Source organism: Dreissena polymorpha, chromosome 4 (assembly GCF_020536995.1).
Source record: "Dreissena polymorpha isolate Duluth1 chromosome 4, UMN_Dpol_1.0, whole genome shotgun sequence".
In the NCBI taxonomy this organism is placed as follows: Eukaryota; Metazoa; Mollusca; class Bivalvia; order Myida; family Dreissenidae; genus Dreissena; species Dreissena polymorpha.
In genome coordinates this window covers 81,457,812-81,478,801 of record NC_068358.1, presented here as the reverse complement: position 1 = coordinate 81,478,801, position 20,990 = coordinate 81,457,812, and the positions used below count along the sequence as shown (strand labels likewise).

At 35.5% G+C, this 20,990-nt stretch overlaps 1 protein-coding gene across 14 annotated transcripts in view; it reads right to left on the bottom strand.

The window, feature by feature from the left end:
* Window positions 1-5,790, bottom strand: part of LOC127879287 (protein unc-13 homolog B-like) — a 140,281-nt gene extending 134,491 nt beyond the window's left edge. For all 14 annotated transcript variants that reach the window (XM_052426051.1, XM_052426059.1, XM_052426061.1 and 11 more), the window contains exon 1: window positions 5,640-5,790. In XM_052426051.1, the coding sequence (XP_052282011.1) occupies window positions 5,640-5,667 (28 nt within the window). In that variant the 5' untranslated portion in view covers window positions 5,668-5,790. The remainder of the gene's footprint in view (window positions 1-5,639) is intronic.
* Between the last annotated feature and the right edge of the window lie 15,200 nt (window positions 5,791-20,990).

Below are 20,990 nucleotides of genomic sequence, written 5' to 3'. Positions count from 1 at the left end.
CACATACTTTGGACAATACTTTCAGATAATTTGTTTTTTGTTTTCTCTAATTAATATCACATTAAAAATGTGAGTGTCATTCAATTTTAACAGATTATTCTTACATTGCCTGCATAATTGCATTTTTATTGCTTTTTTTTCGCAATTTATGTTGGAAACATAATTCTTGAGACAAATCGCATTAATTCGGAAAAATCGGGACAATTATTGTATTTCCCTTAGTTATGGAGTACAAATCAAACTTCTGTTTCAGATCTGCTTTCTAATAGATTGAATCAAATATGGCGTTTCCATCATACATTGTAGCAAATGGATAAAATAATGTGTTACATTTTTAGATATTTCTCCATATTGAAGAGAATTGGCTTTATTTTGTCTGCAGCAGAAAATTGTTTGGATGGCAAATTTATAGTAACCAAGGATATATCTTTATTTACCATCAAAACTTAAAACACAAATTTTAAGTTTATTAGTTTGTGTCTAAAAAGTATAGAAAATGTCCCCAACATTTCATGAGCTGTGATGTGAGAGTGTCCAAATAAGGGTTTTCCTATAAAAAAGTGTAGTTTCCCCTACCATTAAAACTTACACCAGCTTTATTTCCCAAATGAGCTGTTTACATGTAAGTTATTTTTTCCCAAAATCAATATGCTCTAAGCTAAACTTTGCGATCTGATTGTAGCCATGTCAATGGGCAGAAACCATATCTCTCACTCATTTAATAAATCATAACAACAAATGTTCTAGGCAAGTTTCAAAAAGATTTTACTATGAATTTGGCTTTTGTGTTCACAAGCTTTTTCTGTAATCTATTAAGCGACCTAGTTTGTTGATCCAACATGACCCAGTTTTGAAAATTGCTTAGATATTGTTAATACAAATTTACAAAAAGGGTCATACATATGTCACATTGCAGGTAAGAGTTATGATATCCACTCTTTCACATAGTCCATCCAGCTTTTCTTCTAACGGCATTGATGGCGACCCCCCCTCTAGCATACCCTGAAGCAAAGTCCTGCACACAGAGTAGTGTCGTGTGCAAAACCAAGCCAGCTTTTGTCGTTTGACGTTCTCCAGTAGCGGCTCTCGTGAGCAAACAAGTATTGTATTCATATTCCAAATATACTCTTTGGTCTTGTGCTCCATATAGGAGATGCATAGCAGTCTTTGGAGACACTTATGTTCAAAGGCCTGAATACTGCATTCTGTGTCTGCCTAAAGCGTCAAGGTCTCACAGACGTACATTAGGAATTTAGGATGGAGACTACAAGTCTGTTGATGAGATCTTAAAGTTCACTGCTGGTGCCACCCATGAGGCCAATGTCATTATCAATCTCAAGTTGAAAATGGGGATAGAGGTGTTCTGGACTTGAAGAAACTCCTGCCATATCTTTTCAAGGAAAAGGTTTAACAGGACATGATCAGCAGACATTCCTGACAGACGCAAAGCCCTTTTCTGTTCGTTAAGAAGTACTGCCCTGCTGGCTCTTTCGTAGAGTTCTTGGATGACTAGAACCAACCCTTCGTCAATGTTGAATCCTCTCATGACATGCCACAGCCCATCATGTCACATGCAGTCGAAAGCTTTCTTAAAGTCAATTAAGTTGTGGAAGTCAAGTTGTTGTTAAATGTTTTTCAATTATGACTTTGCAGTTGAAGATCTGTTCCACTGTGCTCACGCAAGCTCAGAATCCAGCCTGCTTTTCAACCAGTAGTTTCTTGGCCTTGCTTTTCAACTGATTGAGGATGATAGGTAGCATAACTTTTCCAGCATGACTGATGAGGCATGAAGATGTGGTAATTATGGCAAAGCTTAAGGTTGCCCTTTTTTGGTAGGGGGATGACCAGAGACTGGATCCACTCTTTTGGCCACTTTGGCCACAGATCTTTTGGCATAGTGCTATTATTGCTGCAGTCATTGCCTCTCCTCTGTACTTAATAAGCTCTAAGGGGAAGTTGTCCAGTCCGAGAGATTTTCTGCTTTTAACTAGGTTGGCGCTTAGGAAAAAATATTAGTAGCCAAGTTTCAGCACTACGATGACGACCCACATTATAACCTTATTTGCTCAATGAACGACATAATCATTATCACGAATTTATAGGTATCAACAATGACTGTATTAAATTATCAATCAAGTCACATTTAAATAAATTATTTGTTACCTGAAATCAAATAATTTCATGCTTTTTTTATTTTTCATTTATATTTATTTTCATGCACTGGCATAAACGGTATACAATGTTAGAACTGTCAGATATGCCCCGGTCTTTGATTGGGTGGGTCTTGCGTAACTCCTATTCGCCACCCCCCCCCCTTTTCCCAATAATTTTTGCCGTAGTCTGGTGCTTCTTGATTCTTGAAAAATACATTTACTGCAATGTTTTCTTGAATTGACATATTTTTCCATAGTTGCAATATATAATTTATTCAAACGTACCGGTAAATTTGTAAGTCTTAAATACTGCATGTACTGAGCGGCTAGACTATATTTAAAATTTAGTTACACATCGTCTGTTTTAAAAAAAGCATGCTTTGCATGCGTAGAACTTGGCATTGCAGACGACAGCAATAATTTCGCACTCTTTCTTATAACACGGGTTTTACATGTCATACCGGTATTAATGCATAGAGAATAGTTATTATCAGGTGGCTGTAGAAAAACGGTGTAAATCAGTTCTTCAAATAGACATGATAAAATATACATGCACTTGATTTAATTTGTTACTGTATCAAATTATTAACAGGTTTTGTTTTTCACAACTTACTCGCCGTAAGTAATTATACACTGCTCACCAATTGCAATTAACTTCTCATAATTAATGATTGTTTACAGTATGGTAAATAGGTGTGATGATGATGCCCGAAACCGCCTTTAATGTACTGCTTTATTTACCGGTTTTATATCACGTATTAATGCTACAACTGTGATTCATTGTTAATAAACTCTGTGACCGACGTCAATCAAAAATAATAATCGCTATATAACCCCGCCTCCATAAGCATTCTCGTAACCGATTGGACGTTAAATATCACAGTTTGGCGTCTGGAAAGTTACCCGAAAATTTCCCGTGATGCATAGATCTGTAGGCATACATGACTGTATTAAGTGGCTTGAATATACGATACGGGCATCCGGTTATCTCTTATCAGTGGACTATCTATTACCACCTCTGTAGCCCATTGTATAAATCTGGATATCTCTTATACGGCGGATAACTTTTGGTTATCTTCAAAAAAGATATCATAATATTGAAGATAACCACAAGTTATCCGCTAGATAAGATTTATCCAAATTTATACAATTGGCTACTGGAGCTTTTATGGCGATTACATGTGGAAATCGGTACCGAGTTCTCTTTAAAAGTAGGGAATATTATATACTTATAGAGAAATATCAGGGTTTTTTGCAATCGCCATTTTCATTCACATTTTAAACTTTAATCGCCAGCTGAAAGATTCAATCGCCTTTGGCGATTTTGGCGATCGGAAACGCTAACATAGTTTTTATAAGACTATGCACTGCCTCCTCCACTTCTGCATTAAGTATGGACAGACTTTGTCGTCCGATTCAGGTCTGGTATTGTTCTCAATTTCTGGTTGAAGAGGTCGCTGCAGTATTTAGTCGGCCTGTGGAAATCTCAGGTGATTCCCCCCAACATCTGCTATAACACTGGCCTTAGGCTGATTGGTCTTTGTGAGGGTCTTGAGGGAGCTTTAGGCCTTCTTACTGCTGCCTTTGGTCATCTCTTTGTCAATGTTTAAACATTGCTCCTCATTCAACTCCTTCATGGTCTCTTTCATCTCCTTTCTCACTCCCTCTTTGCTTTCTGGTACTCTGCCCTTGAGTCCAAGCTGGTGTACTACTCATGGTTCAGCTCACTTTTTTTGTCACAGGAGTCCATTTTTTTGGTTATCAACCATGGCTTGTTCTTCTTTCTCTCTCTCCCAAGCACTTCTTCGGCCAATGACAGGACCTCCTTGATGTAGTCTGTTCTTGTGTTAGTATCAGTTTCAAAGATGTTCAAGGCTGCAAACTTTCCATCTATCTGTGATTGAAATGCCTCTGCTATCTCTGGATCTTTCAGCTTATCCAAGTCAAATATGATGTGAGGGTTCCTGGTGATACCCTTGCTCTATTACTTCAGCTTTATGGTGGTGAGGCTGGTGAGCACTAAGTCATATGGTCACTGCTGATGTCTGCGCCAGGAAAAGTTCTTGTGTTAGCCTTGCTGATGCTGGACTTGAACCGTTGCTGTGCCAATATAAAATTGATCTGGTTGAATTTACCTGTTTGAAGCATGCTAGGCTTTTGTTCTGGTCCTTTTGTGTGGGTGCAGTGTGTTGGCAAGGAAGAGTTAGTGGCTTCTGGCAAACTCAAGAACTCTCAACCCTCTTCCAAATCAACCTATACTGTCACTGACTAGTCTTGGTAGGCATCTGGTCCAACCTTGGCATTCTATTCACATTGGACAATGAGGATGGCTTTCTTTAGGACCTTGCCTATGATGCCCTCTTATTCTTCATAGAAATGTTCAATCTCCTCAGCTTCATTGTCAACTTTTGGTGCATAGACCTAGATTATGGTAATGTTCTCACTTAAATTCTGATGGAAATGAGTCTGCTGGAGACTGGGGTGCACCTGATGTTGCTGTGAACTACCTCCTGCCTACTGCTGAAAGCAACCCAGGTCCCATTGGCGAAATTAAAAATCCTTACAACTAAACCATATCTTAATTCTTATGCCTTTTGTCTTTTTGTTTCTCCTAAGCCTAATTAAGAGGACCGAAACAATTGAATGGAATAGGGATAAATTTGGATTATTTCAGTTGAAATAAGATTTTGAAATGCAAGTAAACTTATTTTTCCCCATTTTTAGCCTGTCTGTATTTATTTTCAAGCATAGTAATTTTAGCGAAACAAAATACTAAAGAGCGCTTTCGTGTGATGTCACCATGAGAGCCGAGTTCGTAATGCAAACAAGTGATCAAAATTAGGTTATGCTAGATATAAGGGACATGTACGATATATCAAGTTTCAATTGAATAACTGTAGGAGAAACAGTGAAATAAAGACGTTGCAGGTTGATCTTTACAAAATTAAAAATTTCACACAATGACCCCAAAACAATTGCTTGAAGTTTCAAGTTTCAGTTGGAAAAACAATACTTTTTCAAGTGTTGATTCTTTTTTAAGTGTCCTATAATTATTTCTACAAAACTTTAGACCTTAGGATAATGCAAGAACATGATGATAATGTTTTGAAATTTAAGTCACATGATAACCCCATACTTGGAAACTTTAGCACATGTATACCCCAGATTAGGAAATTTATGCCCTGTGGGAAAGTCTGCATTGTAACACGAACTTAGTGCAAAATGTCATTGAAATGGTTCTAAATAAAATGAAAATGTTGACTTTTAAAACCGTGTTAGTTATTCATCGACAAGTCTTTCATCTGTTTACAGCTCGTTTCAGAATAAATCAATAAGTATGTTTAATTAGTCAATCAAACTTACGCAACTGCAGAAATAAAGCTTTGTCATAAATCCAGTTCGCGTGATTCTGACAGATACTGAGATAGTGGGAAAATTGATTTTCCCGTTTGAAATGTTATCCGAAATGGTTAACACAATACTTACCGCAAATACACAACAAAGACATATTCATAATCTATATCCTTTCTTGAACAATGTGTTTCATTTTGTTTCGACTCATAGTTATTAAACTTATTTAAAAACTCCAAAATATCTCGAGAAACAATCAATGTTGACACAGAGCGCGGCCATGTTTGTGACGTCACATCAATTGGATATTCATTAGCCTAGTGTAACCTAATGCACGAGACAGCATTGGGTTACATTAATGACCACACGTATATTGTATAATAATAATAAGTGTTCCCGTATTTATCGGAAGAAGCTCATTTGATAGCCATATATGGTATGCTTTGCTTAAAACACATTATTAAGCAAAACAATTAATTGGTATTTGATTCTTGGTTTTACATCTTACAAAATGTTAGATCTATAATCAACAAGGAGCGTATATTGTCATCTAGAGTCCGTGAATCAACCTAGTTTACGGAAAAACACCCAAACACGTATAAGATAGCTGAAAAGGTAACTTTGGTTATAAACGTCCTCACAAGATATTGTAAAGCATGTACATGCTCTAAATGAACATATGTTAGTGAGCGAAACACTACAATGGAATTAATCTGTAGATGCATTTACAGGGCCGTACCCAGGATTTTTTTACTGGGGGGGGGGGCCCAACCGTGGAGGGTTTGGGAGGGGTCTCCCCTCCCTATATATATACTTTTTTTAATTTGGCACTTTGCAAGGTGAATTTTAATGCTTATAAAAAAAACGTATTTTGTGATATGAATTAATGGAATATAACAAGTAAATCAGCACATTTCGGAAGTCTTAAACTTTAAACATTGGTGTGAATTCACAACAATATTAAAAGCTTTAGATTTCCTAAACTTACAGGTTTAAACTGACGATTATCCACATCAACTCTCGTCTTGCTTCCACCATTTTTTTCACAAATCAATAACGTCACAGGTTTTTTTAAATCTGATTTTTTGGGAAAGACCTTGTCATTTTTTAGGAAAAAAAATGCGCGAAACGCCTAATTTTTGGGGGAAATAATGAAAGTCTTAAATAATCAATTTAACATATTTTACTGTTTTCAAACAAATTCAAGGAAATAGATAATTTAATTATACAATATTTTTCTACACTGGATCACGTTAAATTATAAAATGAGATCGATTTGTTGATTCAATTTTCATTTTTTTACCAATGAGCCATAAATAGGTTGATATTACTCAATTCTCGGTACTCAATTATTTTAAATACTGAATTCTGCCAAATTCTTATCTGTTGCTCGGCAAATTTATTAATCTGTTTTTCTTTTAAACAAACGTGTTAACTATCTCATCGTAGTCTTTTTCAGTGATTTCCTTTCAAAATTCAAAAATTATAAATACTCAGTTTTAGTACCTTTGTCAGTGTTTTTGTTCCGGTTCAAATTCTGGGCCCTATTCTCAATGCAAAAAGTATATATTGTGACCTAAAAATTCCCAATAAAAGGTTTAAAAAAACTTTTAGAAGGGAAAAATACATCTAGGGCCTTCTCAAAGAAGAAAAAATGCGACGGCAATTATCAGACCATAGTCTACGAACTCCTGTAGCAGTTGCTTCCATTCGCTGCACGTATCAAAATACATGTTACATCAACCATCGATAGATGAAGCATTCATGATAACAATGGGGGACTGATCGGGGATGTGTGTACAAGGTGATAAGAAAACATTGCATAGAGGCTTATCTCGATTGGCGAGCTTTAATCCCCTTGTTTATCATGACAATAAAACATAGCTGCTCTTTTGTTTTGAGGGAAAGTATACTGTGGGCCCTTGCACGAGAGAAAAAATTGCAGTGGGCCGATTATAAAAAAAAAATCATAGTTCGACAGCCAGCTGGGGGGGCCCGGGCCCCTGGGCCCATGGCCTGGGTACGGGCCTGATTTATCAAGAACAATTAAGTTGATACACGAGGTAACTATTAGTAATGGCAATCCATAGTCCCGTTTGAAAAATATTCAACATCAAGCAGCGTCGTAGCCACGCTGAGGCACACCGACGCAGTTGCCTCGGCTAAAATTTGCCGGGCAAGATGGAGATTACGAGGAAAAAAGGAAAATTTATGTAAAAGAATAAAATCTATATAAGAAATTGAGGCAATTTAATAAATTTTAAGCACTATGATATTCACAAACCTATATTATCACTGAGTACAAGTGGTTCATGTTGAGGCAGATTATTATTTCAATTAAATAACTTCAATTGCTGCTAAAATGGCTCAGCAAAATGGTTTGGGAAATCCGTAGATTAAACAAAGCATCGAAATGTCCACTTAAACTCATGGTGGACATCGGAACGTACCGAGCTAGAATCGGGTGTTTTACGGCCAGGTCTGGGTCTATTTTGGACCTAGACACACTTCTGGTGGTTTGCGTTTTTAGAATTATTTGTATTCCCCTCTTTATGGACGGCGTCGAGTTAAATCGGGACCGTTTCAGGTGGTAAGAATCTTTGTTTACATTAGAATTTTCAAATTATGATATTTCGCTTATTAAACTCGTTTAATATAAAGAAGTTCAAGTCTTTTCTTTTTTAATAGTCAATGTAGTTGATGATAGAACTGACAAAAAATGATGACGCAGTGCGAAAACAATATTTTGCACAAGAAAATTGATAAAAAATGGCCAGAAACTTAACTGATTAAAGTTAAACATGTGTTCTCCTCATGATAATCAATATGTCTCGTGACGCAATTCTTTCCGCGTCAGACTCTGGATCCATTGACCACTATTATATTGTCACTGCGTTGGTTCGAACCCCAGTAGGTCCGTTTTTTTTTCCAAATAATTTCCATCAATGATCCTTTTTATATGTGCTTATGATGGAAAACGCTTTTGATTTAATGCATTTAAACATTTTTTTAAAGAGCCCTATGGTGCTTTCAAGCTCTAAATGGAAAACAATCGTCCATGATTTTTTTTCACGGTGAACTTGTCTGAACTACAACAGCCAGTTTGTGGAAGTTGATTTGATGTGAACTCAAAAATAAATTTTAATAGCTTAATGGAATCGTTTTAATGTTTGTGCATAAACATATTCCAGTTGATCGAAAAAAAATTATTCAAATATGGGATTCGACTGGAGACAGGAGAGTTAAGCTAGCGTTCAATAAGATTGATATTCAAAACTTGAAAGAATAATAAAGCATTTAAGACAGTGAAAAGTTTTTTTACAATTCATGAAACATTATTTGCTAAAATGTTTGATAGATCTGTTTTCTTCATATTATAAGGTAGATCTATATTATTTTAGTATTTCAATAATAAATATGTAAAGCACATTATATTATCCATATACATATTATGGCTTGTATGAGAGAGCTGCGTCTCATGTTTTTCTTTTTCTATCTGACTTCAAATGAATTATAATTATGACCATTTTTCTGTAGTTAAGGTTGTTACATCAGTGTCACTTCACACACCGTTTATGGTAACAGAATCTAAAATTTACAATAAACTTGTAGCAGATTTTTTTGTTAACTTTATTGATACTAAACGGTCAAATGTAGCGTCAACGACTCCGATAATTTAGGTATAAAACGTAGTTTAAATGGCCTTTAAAACGCTCCAGAGACGTTCTAGGTATAAATAAATTTACGGGGGGGGGGGGGGGCATGCCCCCGGATGCCTCTAGAATGACCTAAGTTACTGCCTCGGCTAAAATTTGGGTCTGGCTACGCCACTGTCAAGTTTGATTTTCCTTTAAAACATATTTTAATGGAATTAAAACAATCTCTTTCATATGAGAAAAACACTACGGCATTTAACAAAATAAGAAATATAGGAAAATCTTGGATCTTTCACTCCTATTTATCATCACACAGTTATCCATAAACAGAAAGCGCTATCTGTGTGTATTTCGAAGTTAATGAGGTCCTTTCCGAGCCAAAAGCTACATTATGTGTGGAACCGGAGAATGCTCCAGCAACTCACGAAAGTTGGGACGAATTTTGTATTATAACTGCAATTTCCTGCAATTTCGTTGTTAATAAAAGACTTCCATTAATATTTTGTCTTGTGTTGTGTGTGTGTAGGGGGGGGGGGGGGGGGGCAAAGAGATGCGGAGTATTCGGAGGAAATCCCACCTATCTGGTATGGTGACAACCAACCTTACTCACATGCTGCCGGGAACGGGAATTGAACCCGGGTCGCTTATGTGAGATAAGGAGCGAGTGTTCCAACCACGGCGCAGGCCGGACAGCCAGAATGCGCTTTCTTCCATGTGGCATGCTTTGTATAGATAAATAAGATATTTATTCGCAGCCAAAGCTTGAAATACAAACAATTGTGTATTACTGTGAAACATAAGTATTCATATAAATAAGTTTCAAAATATGTTTATTGTGTTCAATTGGTTAATTTGACTACTCTTTGAACAGATCCGTTTACAGTGTCTGCACATATCTAATCTGTCATGAAGTAACAGCGTTTTGCTCAAAGGCAGACAGATATTCATTCTTAATAATATTTATGGTGTTGTTGTTTTTTTTCGAAAAATATCACTATTTTAAAATAATTTCAATCATTGCAAACTTCGATAGTCTCTTAATATCTCGGTTAGTTGGTGTTAATGGCTGGCAGAATTCAGTAACTTTTGCTCAGCTTGGTGAAAAGCGCTTGATATAAGAGCTTTATAAACCATGCAATAACATAAAATATATAAATAATACAGTTTTAGTCACTATCCAATATTTATTTATGCCCAGTTTTTGATTTAACATTCTGTGACAATTTGGCACGTAAATAAACCACAATTCGTTGCAAATTGGTTCCTATCTGAAAATACGCAATACTAATTATCATGTTTTGTACAAATGTAGAATTAACTATCGCAATATTACAAAAAGGTAAGTAATAAAACAGGTTAGCTTCTCTTTAATTAGTTTTACGGAATAACTCAAACCTTTAACTTGAACTTAACATATTAAACATTAAATTTAAAAGCGACGAACAGTTGCTTGGTGACGGAAACAGTTGTTCTGTTGAAAGCCATTCTTTATCAATATATTGATATTTTATGTGACCAAATGCAATAATTGAATTGTATATTTACTTGCTAATGCATCTTTATTGAAAATCTATATTATTCATTTTCAGCAATAGTAACATGGAACAGAAAGTAAGTTTTAATTGATCACCTCCATTTGGTTTTTAAGTTTCGTGACGTTACGCATCCATGTTTAGATGTAGACGAATTCATTTACTCAGAAGACGTGCGTTAGCCACTAGCCAGTGTGTTTAAAACCAGTCTCTTACTTTAATCGTTGTACCTTATTCCATACTTTTTTTAAACAATAGAGCGTGTTTCAGACCCGGAAACATATACCGGAAATGCTCCAAATTGACGACAATGCATTTATAAAGGAAAACAAATTAACTTCAACACAATAAAGTCAACTACAAATATATTCGGGATATCATTTGTTTTATTATTTTAATATCACTTTAAATTGAACGAAATATGGACGCGAAAATAAAATAGACGACTATTGGCAAAAAAATCGAGTTGCAAATGCATGACTAAAGGAAGGCTAAAAATGATACCTATAAACGGTCCAAAGCGGCGGGCTTTTAACCGTATCATACACTTTTGTTTATGGTTTTGTGGCGTTTTTCTTCAATCTTATGTAGTCAACGTATTGATTATGGCATAACTGATTTCAAGTAAACAAAAGAGCATGAAGTGTTAAAATTAAATTCCACTAAGAGAATATCTATGTATTGTACAATATTTATAGGTACAGCAAATTCGTTTGCAAAGGAACTTTTTTATCAAAAGAGATATCTCGTTGGGTATAAATCAAAATAATCATGTCGCCACTCCAAAAATAGCAATTTTGTGACAGTTATTATATTATAGTATGTACCGCATAAACTGTTAACCTACGAACATGGTAATGTAAATCGAAAAAAACACATCATGTAATTGCAAGTGAAATAACAGTTGCACATACAGTAAAACATGGTCACAAACTAAAAACTTTCTTGCATGACATGGAAAGTTATGTTAACTACGGTACTACTGTGGAATTAATGATCAATGCAACCTAAAACATGCAAATTATGCATGAGGCAAGTATAGTAAAGTACATTATGCAGCTCGTTCGGAACACACGTGCAATGGTTAAATAATATATTACCTACCAAAAATAAATCATACTGATTTTGAAATCAGAGTAATCATGTTGCATGGGAGCTATACATATTAGCATTATTAATTTGGGACGTGATCCGTGTATAGGGGGTATACTACATGTGCGTAAAGTGCGCATAGGCTGATCATGGACGACACTTTCGCTGTTATGATATTTTTCGTTTTAAGAAAGTATCTTCTTAGCAAAAATCTTGTTTAGGCGTAGTGTCGTTCCTGACTAGCCTGTGCAGTCTGGGACGACACTTTACGCACATTAATTAATACCCCTTTCACAGTGCACGGCCCATTTATTGCACATGCTCTTTGTGTTTGCAAATTGTTAATTTAACTACTCTTTCACAATAATTGCTCATTTGAACTTGGTTACACCTTAGCTACTGTTTGCTTATTGACAGATGTATTTATAATCTTCACAGGTGATGGCGATTGGCAAACACTCAAGTTTTATGGACATGTTTATATGTTTGTTGAAACCAAATGCGTATAAGCGGTCAATCCGTATTCAATCTATATTGCCGTACTAAATCTATCTGAGAAAATGAACATAAAAACACCAGACACTCTCTATCAAAGCCTCCTCATATGTCTGGCGTTGATGGGTATTCATTTGGTTGCACGTAAAGTGATAGTTATCTTTCGGACCTTTCACGCAGTAGCTTTCGAAACATTTTTGAGGGGGGGGGGGGGCTGTTGATTGACGATATAATATAATTAGCATTTCGTATTGTGATGATCAAGGAGTACTTGTGATATAACGGTTGTTCGCAGTTTATACTATATACATTATTCAGTATGTACCCGATGAACACTGTTTATTGGCTTACACAAAGATCAACCAGTCTTGATCGATTTTGCCAAGATAAGTTGGAGGTTTGATGCTTCGGAAAGGATTCAGCTTACTTCGAAATATATACAGTTGTTCATTGGTCAACACACTAAATGATAATGCTTATATTTTTCATCTTACATATTTATTTTAACTTGAATAAGACAAACAGCGTTTTCGCTATTTTCCGATGATTAGTTGTCAACCGAGACTTATTTATTTCCTATTGGTCTTTTTACAAAAATAATTGTGTACGTTGTCTGTAGATTATTATCATGTTGAGAAAAAGTTTAAGAAGTCCGAATATTGCATGCGGAGAGCTGGCGCGTCCAGGCCCTGCATCTAGTAAGTTAATAGGATAGAAGCGCTGGAACGCACTCCACTTCACAACACCATGCTGCCTCAGGCGCGGAAAGACACTATGAACGTCGTATTTCCAGAGTATACTTATGTTTCATAGCAGTCTGTCGGTTTTACGGTTGCGTTTTATTTGATTGAGGACGTCCTAGAAGACTAGTTACAGCAGAGATCTATCAATTCGCAATGTTGGTTAACAGATATCTGATTGCTGTACTTACTATATTACTGTAATAGGAACAAGATCGAACCCGTTGTCTGATTTATCAATCTTATTTGTCCGAGGATTTAAAGTAAATAGATGGGATTATTTAACCACTTATTTATTTTCCACTGAAATAAACATTCATTTTTGATTATCGTTAGCTCTGCTTGATGTACAATTATCAACTGTTCAATTGTTTCAGGTTTCAATTTTCACTTACACACCTTGTTTATCGGTTGTTAAAATTAATAATTTACAACAAGACTGACCAGTCACAAATTAGTTTATATGAGCGAATAGAGGCAATTGTTTACATAAGAGGTAATAAATATCTCATTAGCATGGCAGTTGATCATTGGCTGCTCATCTACCTTTCGGCATTTACAACATATGTACAACGACCCTACAGATTCACACTTATACGGACATCTGGTCACGCGTTCACAATGGTTAAATGTTTTATGAGGATTACAAGTTATAGGTGACATTGGACGCCGGAAGAATGCACCATATATGGTGACCGATTTATTAACGTTAATCCATTTTTTGACCATAACATCACTTTTGTTCCAATAAGTAATGTACAACGTTTTTCTCTTAAAGGGACCTTTTCACGTATTGGTAAATTGACAAAATTGAAAAAAAATGTTGTTTTAGATTCGCAAATTTTCGTTTTTAGTTATGATATGTGTGAGGAAACAGTAATACTGAACATTTACTATTCTCTAAAATATCCATTATATGCATCTTTTGAGGATCTAAAAACCTGAATTTATAAAGCGTTGCAACGTGAATTTTATGAGTTCTGTTTTTATCGTTATATTTTGTGAAACTACAAAGTATAAAATACATCCTCCATTCTATGAGCACGGATGGCCGAGTGGTCTCAATTGTACATTTTTTTACTCCAGGACTCTAGGGGTCAGTGGTTCGAGCCCTGTTGAGGGTTACTTTTTTGTTTAAATTTTATTCTTGATTTTTTTTACTGCAGCTTTTTAGATCCAGTGTTTACATTTATCAATACAAAACAAACTTCAATAAATGCCTAAATCTGTGAGAATACCCCCTTAATTAGAATCAAGTAAAAAAAGAATATCAACTGTACTATATGGCTTTTCTCAGCATGAATTTCTCATTTGAGCTGAATCTGAAGCTTATTCTTAAATTCCGAATGAAGCTTTGGGAATTCAAGTTTTAAAGTTACATATGATAACGGTACTTTCCAAGGCCTGTGTTTGCATCATTGTCTAGAATCTGGAATCTGACTGCTTTGATGCAAATATAAATTATAAGACTCGCTCATTCATTATTGCAAACAAGTCTGCTGGTTTGCACTACCTCCGAAGGGCATTTTGCTGGCATTATCTGTTGCAACGTTATATGGCATGTTATGGACTTGTCAGACTTAATTTTCATGGGTAATCGTGAAGTTACAAACCATTAAGGACCAGATTATGATCCCATTAACTTCAACGATAAAGGATTCGTGATTATTTGGAAAGCGATTTTAAAGATGTTTGTGCCAGTCTAATGTTGTTTCGTCGTTTTCGCCATGCTAGCGGCGTCAATTGTCGTGCTGTTTAGTTGTTTATTACGTTATAGAACTGTTTCAACTTTTTCGCTGTTCTTTTTCTTTCAGTCGCTTACGTCTTTCTAGTGCATTTTTGCAGGTTATTAGAAGTGTTTAGTCGTTTGCAACATTCTCGCGTTGTAAAGTCTGTTGCAATATTCGAGTGAATATTAAAGTGCTTTTAGTTGTTAGCGCCATTCCATTGATTTTAGTTGTTTGCGCCATTTCAGTGCTGTTAGTTGTTAGCGTCAATTGCAGTTATATTAGTTGTTAGCGCAATTCTAGTGCATTTTGCCGTTTGCTTCATTATATTACTGTTTAGACGTTAGAACCAATCTAATTCTGATAAGTCATTAGTGTTATTCTATTACCTTTAGTTGTTTGCACTCCATTGTACAGATTTATAGTCTGCTGGGACATTCCAGAGTATTTAATTCGTGTGTGTCATTCGTGTGCTTTTGAATTTTTGACATTCAAATGGTTAATAGTCTTGTTTACATTCTAGTATATTTTATTCGTTCATGCCATTAAAAATATTTTTTTGTCATGTTCGCTGTTGGGGTGCTTTTTTGTTAAATGTCTTATTGAAACGCTTTTTAGCCGTTTGTGCCTTTTGCTTTTTTCTCTTTTTTGTGCCATTCTAGTGCCTTAAAGTCTTTTGTTACACAACACTTTCGTTCAATTGTTTTTACTATCTTATTGCCTTTTGTCGTTTGGGCCTTTCTGGTGCTTTTATGTTGTTTGTGCCTAACAAAACATACCTTTTTGTAGTTTTCGCCATTCTATCGCTTTATTTTGTTGATCGTAACATTTAATTGTTTTTAAGCCGTTTTGTTCATTTCAGTGCTTTTAAATAGTTTGCGACATTCCTGTGTTTTTTAGTGGTTTGTGGCATGTCAGTGCTTTGTTGGTGCCATCTATTGCTTTAAGTCGTTGATGCCATCTTGTGCTTTAAGTCGTTAGCGCAATCTTGTGCGTTGCATCGTTTTTAGAACCTTTTTATCTCTTAGACCTTCTTATTCAAAGATATCAGAATATTCTTTTCCAAAGTGATGTTTTCCCAGGACACCGTTCATTTCTTATTGTATTCACAGGCGATGACTAAATAATTATTTGCTAATGTTGATTTCATTGACATTTCACTAGTGATCTATTAATCTAATATCTGAGTTATTCGAGAAAGTGTGTTTTCCATCGGGTTATTATTGTCGTTATTTTAAGAATGTTATTGCGAAAACTGGCACAAGAGAATGTTGAGTTATTTTTTTAAGGTTAATTTTTTATGCGGACCGTGCGCCATCGCAATATAAAGCAAAATCCTGCTCTGGAAGAATGATACATTTTCAACCTCTTCCTAGTTTTATTCAAATCTGCAAATCATCACACTCGTCTTCATCATGGTTCATGATATATACACGTGTATAGCTAAAAAATGAAACTAGAAAGCTCGGAATGATCGGAGCCAGTAAACCCTCATCACGGAGTTTGCACAGCAGTCACAGTAACAGTTTACTGCAATGTCGTACTTACAAACATTTGTTATGCCCGCTTGTGTAAAACCATGTAGAAAGTTATATATGTGCCAGCTTGTGAACATTGGTTACTTAAGTCATTAACAATTGAATTGTGTTCTACTGTTGAGAATGGCTACGCTGAAGCAGAACCTGCTGATATATATATATATATATATATATATATATATATATATATATATATATATATATATATATATATATATATATATATATGTTTATTTTCAGTTGTATTTTATTTAAATCCTAATTTTAATTAAACCATTATGCGCTGTTCAAAATACTTGTTTACATTCAAGTTAATTCACATGAGACGATATGTTTTGACTTGTTTCAACGAATTCTTTTTTACTGAAATACATGGTTGACTATTCGAACACTTAAACCAGTGAATGCATTAATCGACGTACATTTGGGACTGAAATTTAAATAATTCATATTTTTATATGAATGTTTATTATTAATCACGAAATCGGAAACGGACCAATGTAATAAATTTAGATGTACAGAGCATTTTATTGCTCCGCTTTAAATAGAGTTTTAGAAAAGTAGCGGCTAAAATGTTTGACAAATCTACTGCATGTTCAATAATTACATAAGTGCTGCAGTAAAACATGACATATTTTATTGATTCATCATAAACTGTCTCTTTTATGCATGTTGATATCAACATCATACCTTGGTAGAAAATCCTCAATGTGTAAGCATGTCATATCAACAAAAGTACTATGTAGAAATGCCTAAATGTGTAAGCATGTCATATCAACAAAAGTACTATGTTGAAATGCCTCCCTGTTTAAGCATGTCATATCAACAACAGTACTATGTAGAAATGCCTCACTGTTTAAGCATGTCGTATCAACAAAAGTACTATGTAGAATGCCTCACTTTTTAAGCGTGTGAATATATATAAAAAAAAATCTCGAGTTAAATTTTGTTCTAATTGTTCCGATTACTTTGAATACGCAGTTGGATTACGTCAAGGTGAGGTATTGTCACCTCTTTTGTTTTCTATCTTTGTTGAAGATTTGGAGTTGTTTTTGCAAAAGGATACAAATTGAAAGCAATATCTGAAGGGACACAGCAGGTATAAGGCTTTTTCGAATCGCAGTCGCAAATTTCAAAACCTGAACGCTGACCTTAAGTTCAAGGTCAATGTCACAGGGGTCAAACATTTTATGCGCATGGAAAGGAGTTGTCCAGATACACATGCATACCAAATATGAAAGCAATATCTGAAAGGACACAGAAGTTATGAGCCTTTTTCGAATCGCGGTCGCAGATTTCAAAACCTGAAATCTGGCCACAGGTTCAAGGTCACAGAGGTAAAAAGTTTTATGCCCATAGAGTGTTGTCCAGATATACATGCATACCAAATATGAAAGCAATATCTGAAGGAACACAGTAGATATTAGCCTTTTTTCAAATGGCGGTCGCAGATTTTAAAACCTGAAAACTGACCACAAGTTCAAGGTCAAAGTCATAAGGGTAAACAATTGTGAGCGCATGGATAGGTGTTGTATGGATACACATGCATACCATATATGAAAGCAATATCTGAAGGGGCACAGTAGTTATGAGCCTTTTTTCGAATCGCGGTCGCAGATTTTGAAATCTGAAAACTGACCCCAAGTTCAAGGTCAATGTCACAGGGGTAAAAAATTGTATGCGCATGGAAAGGTGTTGTCCAGATACACATGCATACCAAATATGAAAGCAATATCTGAAGGGACACAGCAGTTATGAGCCTTTTTTGAATCGCGGTCGCAGATGTTGAAACCTGAACGCTGAGCTCAAGTTCAAGGTGAAGGTCACAGGGGTCAAAACTATTATGCGCATGGAAAGGTGTTGTCCAGATACACATGCATACCAAATATGAAAGCAATATCTGAAGGGACACAGTAGTTATGAGCCTTTTTCAAATCGCGGTCGCTGATTTCGAAACCTAAAACTGACCCAACGTTCAAGGTCAAGGTCACAGGGGTCAAAATTTGTATGCACATGGATAGGTGTTGTCTAGATACACATGCATACCAAATATGAAAGCAATATCTGAAGGGACACAGTAGTTATGAGCCTTTTTCGAATCGCAGTCGCAGATTTCGAAACCTGAAAACTGACCCCAAGTTCAAGGTCAAGGTCACATGGGTCAAACTTTTTGTGCGCATCGATAGATGTTGTCTAGATGCACATGCATACCAAATATGAAAGCAATATCTGGAGGGACACAGTAGTTATGAGCCTTTTTCGAATCGCGGTCGCAGGAAAATCTCTGACCCGGCCCCGCCCAAACCCCCATAACTTTTGACCCAGGGGTCAGATCAAAATTCCGTCACTGTCACCGTCGCACATATGCTCATAGCTACCACGTTTGTAAGTTTCAAGGTTCTAGTGCTAATAGAGTAGGAGGAGCAGGTGGCCAGGACGGACGGACGGACAGACGGACATCACCACAATATCCCCACTTTTTCTCCGAAAAGCGTGGGGATAAATAGAAAATAACTCTATGTTAAATCTGTATAAGTATTGTAAACAATCACATTACTATGAACCTTATCTAGATATTTTGTCCAAAAGTATTCTTTTTTTATGAGCAAACTTAGATTAAACGGACTTCCTCTAAATACACAAATAGGCCGTTATAAACACATTCCTATAAAAGAAAGATATTGTACCTTTTGCAACTCTAGAGATATAGAGGACGAGTACCATTTTGTCATTATATGCATTTGTTATACTGTAATTAGAAAGAAGTATATTAAACAATATTACTATGCTAAATCTTCTGTATTTAAATTTACACAACTTTTGACCTAATGTAATAAGACAGATAAAATAATCTTTGTAAGTTTGTTAAGGAAGCTCTAAACAACAGAAATGCACTTAATTTTGTAAATAACTAAAACACAGTTCATCTCCGAATAAGTTGTCGAGTATGTATTGTTTAGCAAATACATGTAAGTTCGTATAACTCTTTCATTTAATGCTATGCCATGTTGTTTTATGTATTATACATGTTTATGTATCGAAGACGATGTACATGTACAAGTCTTAAATAAAATGTTCTGTTCTGTTCTGTTCAAAATCAAAAACATAGCTTGGTAGAAATGTATCACTGTTTACACATGTACATATCAACAGCATAGCTAGTTAAAATGCCTCACTGTTTAAACATGTGAATATCAACAACATAACTACGTAGAATAATATCAACAACATAACTACGTAGAATTGTCTCACTGTTTGAACATGTTAATATCAACAAGATTTCCAGGAAGAGAAATGTCAATCCATTTAAAACATGGTCTAACAATTTTAACATGAACACCATAGCTTGGGAAATTTCGGACTATTTATTAATTTAAACTAACACGAATACGCACATGTAGAAGCATTTTATATTTTGCTAAAATTTCCCTGTTTGTCCCTTAACATAAATTACTTGGCTTTGTATCATACATGCTTGAAACTGGCTTCTTGTGGAACACGACCATATGTTCACAATACATACAATAAGACCCAAAGTTCAGAATAAATACAATTAGTGAGATGTTCCTATACTTACGACACTAGGAAACTGACATTATGTGCGTGTTATTCGAGTCACGCGGCATGATTTTACTTTCATGTTTCATCTTCTGTCTGCATAGGTTCAATCGATTGAGAACTTTTAGGCGCGTTTGATTGTAATCATTTATGGGATAAGAGTCATTGTGTCACACCGGTCTTACTGACCTGTGTGAATGCGCGCTAAGCATTGTGGGAAACGGACTTTTTTCCATCATGGCGTTGGTAAACATAATAAACACGGAAGTGAAAAATGGTAATTAATTATTATCAAAAACAGGCCCCATCAAACCGGGCCAGCTGTAATATATACATGGATGCAGTTTATGCTTCAAAAGGAGCCACTTTTCATGTCAGTCTATTGTTTGTAAGAATCACTAAACACGTAACTTAGACTAACTAAACACGTTGCAAGACTGTATCTTCGAAATAGTAAATAAATCAAAATCATTAATAAATATTTATAATTAAATACCTGCTGAAATTTGAGAACGTAAACGATTTAAAATAAACGCTGTGAACATTACAAGGAATCGTACATGTAGATCTAGGCCTCATGTGTGAGAGGATTAATCAGGGATAAAATAAATGGAGTTCAAAGGATCTAACATTTTGAGGAGGACGTCATAGTATCTTGGACATTTGGCACTTTCATATATTTATTTAGTAGATACTGAAAATGCTGAATGTGCTAATTGCAACATCAAAGACGAGCAGGTGAGATTTTTACAGCTTTATTCTTCTTGACATAATGTTGTATGTTTTCCATTTAATTTATATGGCGCTCTAGTCTTATTTATAAGACGCGCAAAGAATTTAGAGATACTTTTTATATGGGCTAAATTCTTTGCTCCAAATATTACCCATATAAAAAGTAGCTTAATATTTAAGAGCGTCAAAAATTTGGACTAATGGCGCTCAATTTTAGCTCGGCTGTTTTCGGGGAAAACCCTAGGTATTGTCATTGCTCGTCGTCAGATGTCCGCGTCGTGCTAAAATCTTTACATCGGCTCTAAAATCAAAGTGCTTCCACCTATAACATTGAAACCTCACATGTATATGCACCGTGATGATTTCTACACACCACACCCATTTTGGGGTCACTCGGTCAAAGGTCAAGGTCACTA